At 40.4% G+C, this 18,004-nt stretch overlaps 1 protein-coding gene across 1 annotated transcript in view; it reads right to left on the bottom strand.

Annotated features, from left to right (window-relative positions):
• The window catches only part of slc38a9 (solute carrier family 38 member 9), a 40,752-nt gene that overhangs the window by 9,588 nt on the left and 13,160 nt on the right, over positions 1-18,004 (bottom strand). The window contains exons 6-11 of the mRNA XM_037118098.1: positions 10,147-10,240; positions 8,695-8,865; positions 6,344-6,403; positions 5,408-5,614; positions 4,089-4,196; positions 3,224-3,330 (exon numbers count right to left, since the gene is read on the bottom strand). Coding sequence (XP_036973993.1) covers positions 3,224-3,330; positions 4,089-4,196; positions 5,408-5,614; positions 6,344-6,403; positions 8,695-8,865; positions 10,147-10,240 — 747 coding nt within the window. The remainder of the gene's footprint in view (positions 1-3,223; positions 3,331-4,088; positions 4,197-5,407; positions 5,615-6,343; positions 6,404-8,694; positions 8,866-10,146; positions 10,241-18,004) is intronic.

Genomic DNA, 18,004 nt, shown 5'->3' with positions numbered 1-18,004 from the left:
AGGACATCGTTTCGGACCGGGGGCCCCAGTTTGTATCCAAGTTCTGGAGAGAATTCTGCAAGCTAATTGGAGCCACAGCCAGCCTGACATGATATCACCCAGAAGCAAACGGCCAGACCGAACGCCTCAACCAGCAGCTGGAAACCGGCCTCCGATGCGTGGTACACCAGAATCCCTCGACATGGAGCAAACACCTGGTCTGGGTAGAGTATGCACATAATTCATTGCCTACTTCGGCTACTGGCCTCTCTCCCTTTCATTGTGCTTTCCGTTACCAACCACCTCTGTTTCCAGACAGAAGAGAAAGAAGCGTCGGTACCCTCGGCCTATGCCATGGTTCAACATTGTCGACGCATCTGGGCAGCCGCCAGACAGGTCCTTATCCGACAGGGAGATCGGGTGAAAGGGAACGCCGACCGAAAAAGACGTCCGGCTCCAGACTACCGTCCAGGACAGAGGGTATGGCTTTCAGCTAAAGACCTGAACCTCCCGGTGTCATCCAAGAAACTGGCTCCGCGGTTCGTAGGTCCCTTCCCCATCACCAGAAATATTGGTCCAGCAGCGGTTCGACTACGCCTGCCTCGGTCCCTACGAGTACACCCCACCTTCCATGTCAGTCAAGTCAAGCCTGTCTGCGTCGCCAAAGTATTTTGTCTTCCATGTCATTTACCGAAGCCTTGAACCACAGTCCTGTTCCTTGCCCTGTTAAGTATTGTTCTTGTTTTATTTATCTGAGTTTTGTCCTCTCGAGAAGAGTGATTTTGAGTTTGTATTTTTCTGGTTAAGTTTTGTGTTTGAATTTTGAGATTTCATAGCTTTTCTTTTCTCCTCCTTGTGAGCGATTTTTTGTTGATAAGTTTCATAAGAAAGAGTAGATATTTTTCATAGCCCTTGTGCTTCCTCTTCGGAGAGATTTATTTTGTAATTTTGATATTGTAGTTCATTCCAAGAATAGAGGTTTTCCTCCTGCGGGAGTGTTTTTTGTTTCTCTGTGTTTCATGTTGTTTGTCTTGTTTGTCACTCAGATTTTCATAGCCATTTTGTTATCATTCATTCTGGAGAGTTGCAAAAACAGATTAATAAAACATGACATTACTTCTGCCTATACTGCATCTGGGTCCTCTTTCCTGTCCAAGCCTGACACTGTACTGTCTTTCCAGCTTGGTCCAGGGTTCCATGACAGGTATCATCAGCCACATCTTTAAAGCCACTGTTTGGCATTATGCCAGAGAGTACTCCATTCTCACACAAATGAATTCCATGTCTGCATCGCAAACTACCTTAAGATTACCTGAGTGAAAGCCTTTCCTGTTTACAACTAGAATTATGTTTAATGGTAAATGGGCTATAGCACTTTGCCAGTCAACTGACAGCTCAAAGCGCTTACGACACTTAACACATTAACCGATTCACACACACACTAATATGCTGACTGCAGAGGCCACCATGCAAGGTGCTGACCTGCTGATCAGGAGCAATTCAGGTTCAGTATCTAGCTCAGGAATACTTCAACATGCAGCTTGGGGAGCTGGGGATATGAACCAGTGACCCCTTTGATTACTGGACAACACATCTAATGATTGACAGCTACCACCTCACAATTGTATGCCTCCAGACACAAGTCAAGCTGGTTATTACTTTCATGTCTGTGCAGACTCATTTAACATATGTTATGGATGTATGTATATGCATATGTCTATGTTATGTTATGATGATCTGTAATGTTTTTATTTGTTTTATGTATACTTTATTTGTATACTTCATTTTGCTGCTTGACTGCTGTTTGTTTCTGTACAGTGTCCTTGAGTGACCTGAAAGGCGCTTATAAATAAAATGTATTATTATATTATGCAGTATGTAGTGAAGACTTTGAAGTCAATTAATAAAAGGTGTAATTAAGTGTAATCTTAGGCATAACTGTGTAACTTATAACTGTAAAAATGTGTAATAACAAACTTTTTTACCAAGGAGTACAGAGGACTGATAGAGAGCTTCATCGAATGTGCCACAACAAACATCTGAAGCTGAATATCAACAAAACCAAAACGCATATGATGGACTACTTCTGTATGTCTATTAATATGCAATTCAATTGAGAGAAACAAAATACAGTGAAATTCCTTGACTGTTCACATGCTGAAGCTGATTTTGATGGCACACAAAGAAGCTTGAATGATATACAATTAGGTCACAATCTCTTCTACTGTTCCTGATTTATGGTGTTAAATAATGGCCAGGAAAGTGTTCTTTGCAAAACATTATGCTGTCATAGTGAATGTAGGAGACATTTATTTGTGTTAGATTTGTTTTTTTGTTTATTTTCACTTATATTAGTGTGGTGACATGATGTGGGAGGGACCCATTAATTAAACTGTATAATTTCACCTGTCACCTGGATGTCAGTGCTGGGAGAGAGGGTGACCTGCAAGTGTAGCTCACAGTTTCAACCAGTTTTTCATTCCCAGAAGAATTCATAAAACCTTAAAACCAAACAACTTGGGAGTGGAAATTAATCATTGGATGGCGCATAATACAAAGATGAATCCTCCCAGTCTCAGCCTCTTAGTGGTGCTAGGAAGCAAGAAACCACTACAGTGAAGCTGACTTCATTTGACATTTATGCAATCCCTATCATAATTAACCTGTATCTTACTGGTTTATGGCCAAAAACACATTTTCTGAGGTCACAATGTCCTTTGACCAGCAAATCCAGATCAGGTTAGGGTTATGTGGGCGTTTGTGCCAAATTGGACAAAACTCCTTCAAGGCAATCCTGAGACATCTCAATCACAAGAATGGGGCAGACATGAGGTCATAATGATTTCTGACCACCAAAATCTAATCAGCTCATCCTGGAGACGAAGTGTAGTGTGTGATTGTGACAAGGGTTTGAGACAGGTTTGAAGAAATTATCTCAATGTGTTTCAAATAGTATGTGCGCACAGACGAGAAACAAACACAGAGACAGAAAACAACAGGTTGTTGGTGCATATTGGCAGCGCAGGAGCATCAAAAGGCACCTGCAGTCTAGTTTTTATTTTCACCTTGGAAATTAGTCAAGACTAGCCCAAAAAAAAAGATTTAGACCCTCCACTATGGCTAGATGGTGCAACAGGTATTAATTATCTGTCAGGCTTAAAGCATATTTTACGTCCAGCTTAGTCTTACGCTAAGGTGCACGTCCAGCTGGTGCAACCAAGAGCATGGGTGGATGATGGCTCACATTGTTCTCTTGGTGCCTGTTGCTCTTCATTAATGTGATGATGCAGTTGTGAATGAAGAAGGCCAGAGTAAGGACACCGGTCAGCTGAGGAAAGAACAATCTGAACTCTGAAAGAACACATAATAAAACAGAAAAAATATCTGAAGATCAGTACTAGTGCTCTCCTGGTAGCTGCAATGTTCAGTACCTCCTACTGAAAATTATAGCATATTGTATTAAATCTTTAGCTGATCCATATTCTTACCCTGCTTAGTAATTTATCAGTATCATACAAGTTCTGCAAACTAATGTAAAATGAAAGGGTGAAAAAAATTACACTGTCAGAATTTTTAAGCAGACTTGTCAACTCTCTTGAAATGGACACGAGGTCACAGAAGTCACCAAAATGACCCCTAACCCTAACCCTGATTTAAACATTTTAAAATTTGCCTAACCCTTTGCTTTAATGTCCTGGGGAGCATCAATGGTCAGAGAAAATGTTCTCATTTGCCACTCTGCTACATTACTATGAAAGCTATTGTGTATAAGAGAGAATTTTGGTGGTGGAGATAGAGAAAAGATAAGGAAGTTCATCTTCATCCATTGATCAGACCAACACATACAGTAACAAACTCAGCCAAATACAATATTCAAATTAATATCACAATCTTGACTTATATTATGACGTTATGAAATTCCAACACATCCTCTAAGAAAAAGAACAATAAATCTAATACTGCCAAAAAGTAGATCTGCAACTTGATCAACACCATATTTTGATAAGACCTGATACACCCAAAGGTTAAAAAGGAATCAGGGACGTTCTTTGGAGTTGCTGAGAAAAGATAAACAGAGCATAATGAGCCAAAATCTGCAGGTGATTTACCTGGAACGTAGAACTGGGTTGTGTCAAACCAGTGAAACTCCAGGTGGAAGCCCAGGTGGACAGCCTTAATAGTGACTAGCGTAATCAGGTAGACCACTGATATAGTGCCTAAACAAGACAGAATGATGCAACAAAAGGTGGATGAGCGTTGCAGTACACAGTCCAACAACAAGGGTCTGTTCTAGACTGCAAGTTTTAAAATACTCTGAACTTCTGTCTTAACTCTGACTTTACTAACCATGAGATGGGAAACTCAAAATTTCGATCCCAGAGCAGTTGATCTGATTACGTTCAATCAGCTCTGAGTATGTTCAGTATGAGTTAAGTGGTTGAGTAGTGAAAAAAAAAGTGGGGGCTCTTATCCTAGAAATTCACCATTACATGGGATGAAATAAAGACAGAGTCTCCATTTTAATCAACTGGAGAAAGGATTGGTAACGCTTGCGACTATACACATTCATTTTTTAATTACTGCAACAGCAGTAAATATTGAAGCGGAGAAAGGAGGCAATAAAAAGAATGGCACCAGACAGGCTGGTACAGAGAAACCTTGACAAACTCATGTTCATTTTTAATGCTGGATTTACAAAAGGCAGGAATGATTGAGCTGCGTTTGAAATAAAGACGGAAGTTAATGTTCTTAAACTGTTTGCTGTTTTTCCGGTGCATTCGTGATTACAAACAGGACACAAGGGGAAAAAAAAGACCACTGGCAGTGTGAAAGGAGTTCCTGCCATCTGAAAAACCTACATATACACACTAGCTTCACTGTGTTGTTCTTGGTTCCAGAATAGCTGATAAGTTACATTACCTCTGAATGTGTTCAGTCTGAGTTAAGGGCGTGTTGTGAATGAAAAAAAGGTACTGGGTAAATAAAGAGCTTCTTCTGGTTTGGGAAGAGGGGAAGAGTCAGAAAGAACTAGGTGATCTAGAAGATCTAGTCAAAAAACCTGCCAGTGAGCAGGTAAGGTTCACAGAGACCCAGAGTTCATGTTACCTCTCTTTCTGGAACAGAGTTTCCAAATCTCAGGGTGAACATACTCAGAGTATTCACCAATCTTTTTTGTGAAACAGGGCCTTCAGTCAGATGTTTCAATAATAAATCCAACACACTGACAACTACCTGGCTACCAAAAATCGATTAATGCAGCTTTAATATTCAACTAGGATTCAAAGACAATCAAACAATCTAAAGAAGTGTTCTGTGACCATTTGGAACAACTAGTTATCCTTGGGCCTCAGCCGATGTTAACAACTCAACTATCAACTGTTTTGAAGTTTCAATTTATTGAAATTTCCTTCCTCGTAATCTATATTACCCAAGAAGGTGAACCTCGCAAAGAAGGAGGCTGAGCGGAAGCAGAGCAGTGGCAGCAGCAGGATGATCAGGTAGAGGGGAACGGTGTTGGTTTTACTCCACCAGTGTTCAAAAGAGTTGACATCAGTATCATTTCCACTGTTGCCAACGTAGAGTGTGCTGATAGTAGAGTTTCCTTCAGGGTCAGTGTTCGGGTATGGACAGATGACTGGGAAACAAATCAACAAATTATTATTTTTGGACAGTCAGTCAACTGCCTAAAATCATTTTTCATCCCTAAATGGGATTTTGAAAACTACTAGTCAGTTTTTGGGTGTCAGCAAACTTGATAGCTCTTTATCACCCAAATGTCTTAATCACCCATAACTGCTTAACAATAAATTAAGATAACCAGATGAGTAACAGACAAAAAAAACAAAAAAACAATGCAGATGGAATTCTCATCTCCATTGTGTTATGAAAGAATAATAGATTTTTAATAGATTTTTACTCGAGGATACGTAATACCAAATACCGTAAATATGTCAGATTGTTTTCATCAAGATCCATGCATTATTGCCATAAAATGTTTTAAAAGGTTCAAAAAGAAAAAATCCTGGATCCACACCAAGGATTAATGGGGTCTACTCTGCACTAAGACTCTTTGCTATCCTGATGACAAACCAACAGGAGAGATAAAGGTGGGGATAAATATATCTGAAACACATACTGTCTTAATCCTGGTCTTCTATTTTAGAATTTCTATTAAAGAAAGAGACCTCAAATTATCGTTAACAATAACAACAATTTTATGACAGAAATTTTAAAAAACTTGGTTCATTGGCAGAAACAAGTGTTGGTTGTTAATGCAAACTCTGTCAGGTCTTGAGCTGTGAGATACTTGTCCACATTTAATGTCCAAGTCTTGGTTAAAAGTCAATTAGTGTAACTGACTTACCTTTATCAGAGCCATTGGTTCCAAACTCAGAATCTGACACGTTGACATTGTGAGCATAGTCTGTACACAGGAGAGGAAATCATCAGATCAAAGCAAAAGGTCTGCTTCCTTCTTAATTAGGAACAGTCACTATTTACTTACAATGTTTCCCATACATAGTCTCTACTTGGGGGGCCATGCCCAGGTAAACTGAGACCTGACTGAGAAGGTAAAATCTGAAGTCCACTTTTTTCCAATCAATAATGTAATTTTACAGCGCACACAGACTATCCAGCTTCCGGCCCCACCCACCTCATCACATAGGTGTGCAATTTACTTCAGTGTTTCCCCCACATTGCTTTATTTGTGGCAGTCCACCACACTATCAACAGTGGCCGTTGCATATTGACTTTCTATTTTTGGAGCTGTGCATCATGTTCTCACTCACTCAAGACCCATCAGTAAACAGCATGATGTTATATACTCTGATACAGAGGACGGAATTGTGAAGAATCCAGCTGGCCTCATTGTCATGATCAAGCCCCCAAGAAAAGCACCAGGCCTTGAAGTCAGTTTTCAGAGTGGCAAAACCATGCAATTACATTGTCTTGTGATACACTGGGGCCCAGAAAGACTTTTTCCAAACAGGCTAACATTGTGAAAAACGTGTCTGTAAAACAGGGGATAACTGTTTTTGAGACTCACAACCAAGGCGATATGACTCGGTTTACTACCAGAATTTGAGCCATTTGGTCCAGTAAAATTTGGAGAGATCAGAAGAGCCACAAGATTAATTTGTTTTATCCCCACTGAAGTTAGCTGGGCGCTAAAATGTAAGTAAGGCGGCTCGGTCAGTGGAGTCTCAATGTGCATGCTCTATGCATGCTTTTGTCGATTAATCAATTCATCAATGAATCAATAACCTATCGATTATATTTTAGATTAATCTGTTATTTTTTATTACTTGATTAATATAACAACACATTTTCCAAAAAAATTGTAATTCATATTTCAATATTGTATTCAATCTTCAATCATCACCAAACAAATATGACAAAGTATGCATTGCAGGACATTATTCCCCAACAAAAAACAGCCCAGTCTTAACTGGTAATCTGTGTAATCCTAATGTTTATTACATTTGGGGACAAAATGTAAACAGGACTTTCATCACATTGAATCCAGCATTGTGGTGAAAATGTAGGTTTTCACATTTGTTTTAAGTAAGGCATGTAAGTTAGCAGGGATAATGCCTCATCCTGGTTGTTTACTTTTATTTTTTATCTATTGAATAGGGCAAACAATTGCTAGTAGGATGAGCATGCCAGTATCATAAAAACATAGCACTTCGTCTTTCAGCAGACTGATCAGTGAGGGTTCCCCAACACATCACACACAGACCACAGAGTGACACTCCAACACTGCTGCCTTATGCCACACAGCCGGATCCAGTGTGAATCCAGCTGCCCCAGGATGCCTCTGCTTCAAGCGCTCAAGCATGGCGGTAGTACTACTTACATCCTCCACGTCTTTGTATTCATCCCCTGATTCATACTACAGAGTGTTTGTTTGTCTCCATGGTGTAATTGTAGCCAGGAATACTGATTCACCAGTTACAGGAACAGGAACATACTACAAACACTGCACTCAGTGCAGTGACTGGAATGGTAACATTAAACATTTGCATCATATTAAGCCTTATTAAAGTTTGTTATTTGTTTGAAACCAGTGTTGTGGAGGACATTTTTACCTACTGTCCTTTACAGCAATATTGCGCAACAATAAGATGACAATGGACTCAGTGGTGAGTATGTGGTGAGGTAGACTTTGTTAGTAAAATGCTCAATTCGGTTGCCCTCACTATCCATAGGGGAACAGTGTAACAGTGGCTAATTTGCATTGTGCGTAGGTGCTAGGTTTTGAAAAGGAAAAGGAATGTATGAACTGAAGAAGGTGATATCTCTGGTCTGCTGCATCAATTTTGATCATTTGTTTTTAACTCCACATAATGGTGTTAGTGTAGTGTATGCTAGACCAGTTCAAACAATGTAGCCTCGTCTGGAGCCAAAAAAGGCTTCATACTACTTTTTCCACATATGCAGCAGTACATCAGGACCAGTAAATACAGTTTAATGTCTAAAAATGTTGGAGTTTCCAATGAAGGGCAACCAAGGCTTACCATCCGCCATGTTGCACAGTGTAAGGTCAAATGACACCCAAAGCAGCCAAAGAGTATAATCTGTTGCGATGGATGTCATACACTACTGACATGTCTTGCCTTTAAAGTGTTGAGCTGGCATTGTTTGAATAATCAATTAACTACAACTTGATAATTTACGAGTTCAGTTACTGAGATGAGAATTTTGACTTACTGTAGATAAACTGTCCTGTGTTGAAGAGGAAATTGGACATGAGGACCCAATAAACGACCATGGCACCAATCAGGGACACCATCGAGAAGAACAAGCTGGACCACTGGCCAAACTTTCCAAAGTAATATCTACACACATCAGGGAATTCCCAGTCAGATGTGTCCACGTAGGCTGAGTGAAAAAAGAGTGAAAAGAGCAGTGAATATATGTAAAAAAAACAAAAAACAAAACAAAACAAAAAAACTGTGATCTGATGCATTTGTCTGAATCGGTCAGTGTCCATGCTAATGTGAGGTTGGTTGGCAAGTGCACATAAGTAGTAACAGGCAAGGAAACAGACACTAATCTACTAATCACAAACTCTTAATGGCCCGCCTGCTTTTGAACAAATATTAGCCTATAAACATATTATCTATAGTTTATTTTGTCAGCGTATTTTGTGCATCTTACACAACTGCACGCCATGTACATCTGTGTGCACATGTGAGCATGCATGAGACAGCGTAGTGTTCTGCTTCTATATTCTTGCACATGAAAGAGAGACACTGAGACACTGCAATCTTTAAACTAATTCATCTCATTTTGAATAGGCTATTGATTATATTTTGTCATGAAAAATGCTCCACCTGTCACCAGTCCAAAGATGCCTAATCCACTGGTAACAGTATGCCATGGCAGGCCATGACAAAACACAAAGCTGAAACAACTGAATTCTGCCTGGATGTGGTCAGTAGCAGTGACATATGAACAGATCATCATAGTCTTGAAAAGATTTTCAGGATACAGGCATTTATTTATTTTATTTTATTTTTTGAGAGAATCCAATCTGCAGTCTAGTTCAAAGACTCAGAAAAGCCTTCAAGACCTTAATGTTGCTTTACTATAACTACTGAGTATTCATGGATTGGTACCCTTGGGGGGAAAAGGAGATTTCTGTGCAACAGGAAAGTGGTGTTACGTGAATGGCTTGAGTCACACCCTTTGCTGTGTGTCACCCAGCATCTCTCACCCTGTTTCCTGTCATCTCTAAAGCTGTCCTATTAATAAATAAAGCTATACAAAGGGCAATATAATAATAATAAAACATAAGTAAAAAATGTACCTGGTCACATCTACCCCTAACTGGGGCTAGCTTGTTTGAATTGGTTTTCCTGTGTCCTCCAAGACACAGGCAAGAACAAAACCAATTCAAAGCAAAACAGCCCTGCTAAAGCTCCACCAAGGTTGGTCATTAAAGATCTCTGTGCAATGTGACGTATAGTATGTGCTTACATATTTCTAAAGTATAGGCATATGTCATCCTCCAAGCTTGTCTTATATGGTTTATAAGGGCACAAAGGGGCAGTGTGTAGTATGTGTGTGGTTAAGAGAGGGAGCGACAGTAGCAGCTGTCTGAGCAAAAAGCATTCAAGCTCTGTAATATATCCAGGCCCAAAGTGCTGCTGTACTTACGTATTGCCTTTCGTGATTTGAGGACGATGTAACAACAATAGAGCATCAGCAGACCTGTAGAGATGAGAATGAGGATCCCCAGAGTGAAACCAGCCTAAAAGGGCAAAGACAACACTGACTTATCAGTTTTCAGTTTCTGTCCTTTAAGGAAAATTCAATGTGCGATGCATTCTGCAAACTCTGTATTTCAAGAATAGGTGACCTTAATACAAACTGAGTCAGTTTATTTAAACTGTTTTGAACTTGCTAGAGATAGGCCTTTCACACTTTTCCCATGAGATAGGACACAGATGGATTTTTGTAGGTGTTCCGTTTTTTTGTATCTTGTAAAAAGGATATCATCCAACATTTTTGACATAATGACCATTTTAATGGAGTTAATCCTGCCTGCCCATGAAATGGGGACAGATGCCCAGAGCTTGAAGTCTTCTTTAGCCTACTTTTTTTTTTTTTTCAAATATATTTATTGAGATTTTAACATTTTAACAAAACAAAAACAACAACAACAACAAAAAGGCTCAGTACAACATTGGTCTAGACAGTCTATACACATCTACACTTCACATGCACCCGACCAGCACAATGAATAGGAGACAGTCCATCCCACCACCCCTCCCTGTAAAAGAAGAAGAAAAAAAAAAAAAAAAAAAAAAAAAAAAAAAAGGGGGGGGGGGGGGGGGGGGGGGGGGGCGGATATTCCGACAATTTCAAAATGACCAGGTGGCTCAGTGTTAACAGCAAAACGTGGGAAAAGAGCCGAAGGCTAGCCAAGGACAACACCCGAAAGCACCGAAGCCACTGTAGAGCCGGAGAAGCGGAGATATGGAGTCCAAATGTTCATAAACCGTCCCACTGAAGAGTGAAGCAGACATGTTAGGTACTCAAGGGGAAAACATTCCATAACGATCTTGTGCCAGTTTGATTTAGTGGGGGGTTTGTCACTTATCCAGGACAAAAAGATGTTCTTCCTTGCAGCATATGTGAGGATGTCAAACAGTCTGGTAGAGTTAGAGTCCACAATAGAATCTTGACTGGGGTAGCCCAGTATTAAGGAAAGAGGGTCCATGTGTAGCACAACACCAAATATATTTTCCAGATCTTGCAAAACATCCATCCAGTACGCTTGAATTTTAGGACAAGACCAGATACAATGCGTATAGGTGCCCACTGAGATTTTACATTTTAAACATGCAGGAGAGAGTTGAGAGTTCATTTTATGCCTTTTGTTAGGAGAGATTTGTAAACGGTGCACAATCTTAAATTGCAGCAATCTAGCACGGTTACACACAGATATTTTCTTTGTTTGAGCCCATATCTTAGTCCATTTATCCTCATCAATATCCATACCAAGTTCACCTTGCCACGTCTGCATAACATCCTGTACATTTATCACATCAGTCTGGCTTAAGACATTGTAAAAACGAGTAATGGAATTCTTAGCTGGGCCAAGGAGGAGTAGTTGCTCAACTGCCGATGTACTGGCATCAGTATTAAGAGTAGTTCGCCTGTTAATGAAGTCCCGAATCTGCAGGTATTTGAAAAAGTCACACCTCGGGATATTATATTTTTCTTGAAGTTGTGCAAATGATAGCATGGATGCACCCTGAAATAAATCACGCATCCTCTTTATCCCTCGAGATGTCCAAGTGTTATAGCCACCATCCACCATGCCTGGTAGGAAATTAGGATTGCCCTGAATTGGAACCAATGGAGATGTTAGTCCAGACCTCCCTTCAAGCTTTTGTGTAATAAACCATGCTTTTAATGTATTAGAGATTATAGGGTTGTTTTTACAATGGCTCCTGGCTGACTTTAAGTCCCTGAAGGCTAAAAGGCCTGACAAGTAGCCCGAGGTCTGTGACTTCTAGACTCAGCAAGTCAGAAGTAGAGTCCTCCTTGACCCATTCTGCTATGAATCTTAAATGGGATGCTAGCTGGTACCATCTGATGTTGGGAAGATCTAAGCCACCCTTTGAACTAGGAAGTTGTAATTTTGCTACTTTTAGCCTGGGTTTTCTCTTGCTCCAGATGAAATCACTCAGCCAGCCATTGAGCAGCCTCAGTACCTTGCCTGACAAGAGTAGAGGAATCATCTGTAGAGGGTATAATAATCTTGGCAAAATATTCATTTTAATGATATAAACTCTACCGAGCAGTGACAAAGGGAGCGGGGCCCATCTAACCAGGTCCTTCTTTATGGAATCTAAGAGGGGGTTAAAATTAGCCTTAAACATTTCATGAAAAAGAGGTGTAATGTAAATGCCCAGATAGACAAAACCTGTCATGGACCATTTAAATGGGAATGAGGGCAGCGAGTTAGTCCTACCTTTAAGGCTTCCCATTGGCATAGCCAAAGATTTTGAAAAATTAATTTTGTAGCCCGAAAAACATCCAAACAAAGTAATTACATCAACAAGGCGTGGAACAGAAGTTTCAGGCTCCAGCACATAAAGCAAAACATCATCCGCGTAGAGAGAGATTTTATGTTGGATCCCACCCACATTTATGCCAACTATTTGAGCATCCTGTCTTATGGCCTCAGCAAGAGGCTCTATTGCAAGGGCAAAAAGGGCGGGGCTGAGGGGACAGCCCTGACGTGTTGAGCGATGTAGTGGAAAATTGTCAGATCTATAACCATTGGTGATGACTGCAGCCATGGGATTTTTATATAATAGCTTGACCCATCTAATAAAATTGTCTCCCAAATGTGTAAAACATTAAACAGATATGACCATTCAACGCGGTCGAATGCCTTTTCTGCATCCAATGAAATGATCATGCTGTCAATTTCCTGTGTCTGACAAATATAGATAATATGCAGAAGCCGCCTGACATTAAAGCTGGAACTTCTACCTTTGATGAAGCCTGTCTGATCCTCTTTGATGAGAAAGGGAAGAACCTTCTTGAGACGTAATGCCAGTATTTTGGATAGTAATTTAATGTCCTGATTCAGAAGAGCAATAGGTCTATATCCTGAGCAATCCTCAGAGGATTTTCCCTTTTTTAAAATTAAGGTGATGTCGGCTTCTCTTAATGAATGAGGGAGGCTACCAGTGATAAATGAATATTCCAACATCTCCAGGAAGGGGTCCACAAGCACATCTTGAAATTCCTGATAAAATTCACTACTCAGGCCGTCAGGCCCCGGTGCTTTACCTGATTGCAGGCTTTTAAGTGCCAATAAGGCCTCCTCCCTGGAGATGGGAGCATCTAATTCTTGTTTTTGGGAGTCAGAGATGGTCGGAAGGACCAGCCCCCCTAAAAAGGATTCCATCCTATCTCAAACTCCCTGTGGTTGATCTGATTCGTACAACCTAGCATAAAATTGCCTGAAAGTGTTATTAATGTTTTTGTTATCAAAGTGGCGGGTGCCATTCTCATCTAAAATTGAAGGAATCACTTGAGGTTCCCTTTTAATCTTGGTCAGATGAGATAAATACTTACTGGGCTTATCCCCGTACTCATATAGCCTTTGCTTTGAGGAAAGTAAAGCACTCTTAGCCTGCTGGGTTAGTAGAGTGTCCAGAGCAGCCTGTATTGCGCATTTCCTCTGCAACAGTAACGGGTCAAAGGTTAAGTTGAGCGCACTTTTGATATCTGTCAGCTCTTTTTCGAGTTTTAGTTGCTGTTCTAATTGTTTTTTCTTTTTCGATGCTGAGTAAGCTATGATTATACCCCTGATGTATGCTTTAGCAGTTTCCCACAGCAAGGATGGGTTGTTAGTGGATTGTGAATTAATAGATAAAAATATTCTAAATTCACTTTTTAGATAAGAGATGAATTTGTCATCTTTCAGGAGACGCGAGTCGAACCTCCAGCGCTTACTTTTTACAAGTTCTATGTCAAGAGACACTTCAAGGAGCAGAATTGCATGATCGCTAACCACAATATTGCCTATTGAGCAGGAGGACACAGACTGTATCAAAGACTGGGGTACAAAAAAATAATCAATCCGTGTGTGACACTTATGAGGAGGGGAGTAAAAGGTGAATTCTTTATCAGATGGGTGTAATGTTCGCCATGTATCAACCAGGTTGATTTCCTCACAAGTCGACAAGAGGGCTCTAGCCTGGTTTGTCAGAGAAAAATTTCGAGGGGGATGTCTATCAACACCAGGATTAAGTAAACAATTAAAGTCACCTCCCACCAAGGCCAGTGGCGAAGATACTTCTGCAAATTCTGAAAATGCTTTAGTTAATAAATTTGGAGAGTAATTCAGTGGGCAGTAAAGATTCATGATAGTAATTTCTTTACCATTTAAGACACCATTTATAATCACAAATCTGCCATATTTGTCCTTTATACACTTTTTTAATTGGAATGGGAGATTCTTATGTATCAATATAACTTGCTAGTGGTAAAAGAGGAAAAGTACACCTGACCAACCCAACTGTATTTAAGCTTAAGATGCTCATTGTCCTCCAAGTGGGACTCCTGAAGTAGAGCCACATCTATCCCCTCCCTCCTCAGCAGAGAATAAACCTTTCTTCGCTTCACACTACCCCTCAAGCCCCTTATATTCCATGAACAGAGTTTTAACTTATACGTTGGCATCATTCTTTTGGCAACTATATTGAGATGAGTTAAGTATCCATACAGATGACCAGAGATGCAGATTTATGTATCCCATATAACACCGTACTGTTTTTAGGGGCACGTTTTTAGGTAGTTTATCTGAATATATCAACATGATACTGAATGTAAGAGACCAGTACCGAGCATGAACTACAAGTAAAACAAAACCAGAACATAAGGAACCACAACAGTAAGAACCTATACATGTTGAAAAAAGAAAAATGTTGAAAGAGAAGAAAGTGGATAATGGGGGTCCCTCCCCAGGTTGCAGGGGGATTGCTGTTTGCCTCCACTGGGGCAAAAATGGTTTCTCACACCATGTAAACAGAAACAAAGCAAAGCAAGTGACATAACCCAGTTGACAGGGGCTCCCAGCAGCACCCTATTACGTGACAAACAAACGTTTACAATCTGCAAACCTCTAGATGTGAATCATCATCTGCTCCTGAGCCAGCTGGACTTCCATTGAATGAACACTGGTGTATAATTAAGCAAGATGATACCTTAATATGTATGATAATGAGTAATCATTCACAGGAGTGTAAGATGTATAGTAAAGCAGTACAGTCACCAGTATACATAACCGATTGTCCAAACTTAGCTCTCATATGGTTGAAGAGTGCGTCATTCCTGACGTGCAGCACTGGTCGCGAAGGTCAGAGCCTCTGCCGGGGAGAGGAAGGTTTTCTTGGTGCCATTCAGTGACACTTGTAGCTTTGCAGGGAAGAGCATGGAGTAGTCAGCACCGATTTGTCTGAGATGTTGTTTGGCTTCATTAAACTCTTTCCGTTTACGAAGCACTGCAGCAGACAGGTCATGGTAGAAAGATATCTTCCTTCCCTCCAGAGTAATATCCCCGACTGATGCTTTTCGCGGAACTGCTGCCATCACTCTCTGCTTATCCGGGAACGCGTGAAACCGAACGATGACAGGACGCGGTCGCTGATCAGACCCGGGCCTGGGCATTAGGGAGCGGTGAGCCCGTTCTAGCTTGACTCGGCCCCCCTTAGCATCCATGTCAAGAAAACCCGGTAGCCAGTGTTCAAAGAAGTCCAAAGCATTTCTCCCCTCCATGTTCTCGGGCAGGTTGAATATGCGGATATTCTTCCGCCGCCCTCTGTTTTCCAGTTCATCAATGTGGTCGAGTAGGGAATCAACTTTTCTTTCCAGAGCTACAATTCGATTAGCCTGCGGCTCGCTAGCGGTCTCGAGCTGTAGCATCCTAGCCTCTGCTTCGTCTAGGCGGTCATTAACTCTCTTCAGCTCGGTAGTATGAGAGAGAACTGTTTTAGCCAGAGGGTCGAGTTTGTTATCAATAGCCATCATTAGTTTAGTGGTCATAAGATCCAGCGCTTTAGCAAGTCCGAATTCAAGTTCTGCCTCCTCACCGTCTTCATCATGCTCGCTGCCATGTTGGGCTAGCTCCGTAGCCGCGCTGTCAGTCGGCTGTCGCGGCTTACTCTTTCCCTTTCGCATTGTTTGGTATTGTTTTGTCCAGAAGTGCTCAAGAGACATACTATAACACTAGCATTATAAAAAAAGAAACAAGATTTAAGAGAGAATGCAGAGTATATGAAGGGTGCTGGCGGAGCTCCCGAGAAATCGACCGTCTCCTAGGCCATCATCACGTGACCCCCTTCTTTAGCCTACTTGAAGGGTTGGTTGTTTATTCTTTTTAACAAAATCTTTGTATTACTGTGCTACACACCCTTACATGAGTAAAACAGTCTGTGACCACTTTAAAGGGGAGTTCGATGAATCTGAGTTGGGATGCATTTGCATTGACAGGGAACAGAATACTCTTGGTTAGATTAATTATGTATCTAGATGGATTACTAGGTCGTAGTTACTGTATAACAGTGCAATTGGAATGAGCCTCCCTGCTAGATTCCTGCATTATTAGCCCGGTTCATATTAGCAACAGGTGTCATTACATGTAAACTCTCTCTGAATTAAGAACTTTTGCCTGTTGTAATGGATTTTGAAAACAATCTTGTAAAAATACTATAGCTGACCTATATATATCACAACCCCTTTTGAGTCTTCCTAAGTTAATGGTCTTGCTAACTTAGGAAGACTCATTTAAATCAGGATATCAAACGATGGGATCCCCTGCCTCTCTCTTTGGGTAGAAGAATTAATGCAGTAAAGATGAATATACTACCGAAGTTTTTATACATATATTTCAGTGCCTTCCAGTCTTTTTAACTAAATTTTTTTACCAAATTGAATAAACAGATATCAAGTTTCATTTGGAACAAAAAAAACACCACGGCTAAAGAGAAGTGTGTTTCAGCAACCTCGCTCAATGGAAGGGTGGCACTCCACAATTTCTTGTATTACTACTGGGCCTTCAACATTAGAGTATTGTTATATTAGTTGGGTAACAATAATGATAATACTGACACCAAATGGCTAAATCTGGAGGGAGCATATGTAAATTTTACTTCTTTAAAAGCCTTACTATGTTCTAAGTTGCCATCTACACAGCCCATTTCTAACTTTACTTCTAACCCGGTTGTTTTACATTCAGTCAAGATCTGGAACCAGTTTAGAAGATCCTTCTCACTTACAGATCTATCTCAGGCCACACCAGTTATAAAAAATCATATGTTTGCCCCCATCATACTGTCCGATCTGTATACTAACAGCAATTTTGCCTCCTTCGAACAGTTGGCACAAAAATATCATATTCCCAAATCACATGTTTATAGATACTTGCAGCTTTGCAATTTTGTATTTCAAAACTTAAAATGTTTTCCCTTATGTCCTCCAACTTGCCTGTTAGACTAAAATTCTGATTGTAAACTAGAAAGAAAACGAACTATTAGCACAATATATGAAATACTGTATTCTCACAACTTGACACCTCTAGACCTCCTCAAAAATAAATGGGAGACAGATTTAAATGAACCAATCACAGATGACACCTGGCACAAAATAATACAGGGAATCTGTCTTAGACATGTTGTTATTCAGTTCAAAATTGTACACCATCTGTACTGGTCTAAAGTTAGACTTTCTAAGATCAAAGCTGACTTAGACCTCACTTGTGATCAATGTGGTCGGGATCCAGCCACTCTGTTAAACATGTTCTGGACATGTCAGAAGCTTAGCACTTTCTGGCAGTCCATTTTTGAGACCTTTTCTAAGATTTTTGGCAAAGTGCTCGCACTGTTTCCTTTCATTGCAGTTTTTGGTGTAGCCAAAAACCCTCTTGAGTTGCGGGACAAAATTATGTTGGCTTTCTGCTCTCTGCTAGCTACAAGACTGATATTATTGA

Source organism: Acanthopagrus latus, chromosome 12 (assembly GCF_904848185.1).
Source record: "Acanthopagrus latus isolate v.2019 chromosome 12, fAcaLat1.1, whole genome shotgun sequence".
Taxonomy (NCBI): domain Eukaryota; kingdom Metazoa; phylum Chordata; class Actinopteri; order Spariformes; family Sparidae; genus Acanthopagrus; species Acanthopagrus latus.
Note: the sequence above shows the minus strand (reverse complement) of the source record. Positions and strands in the feature narration are given on the sequence as shown.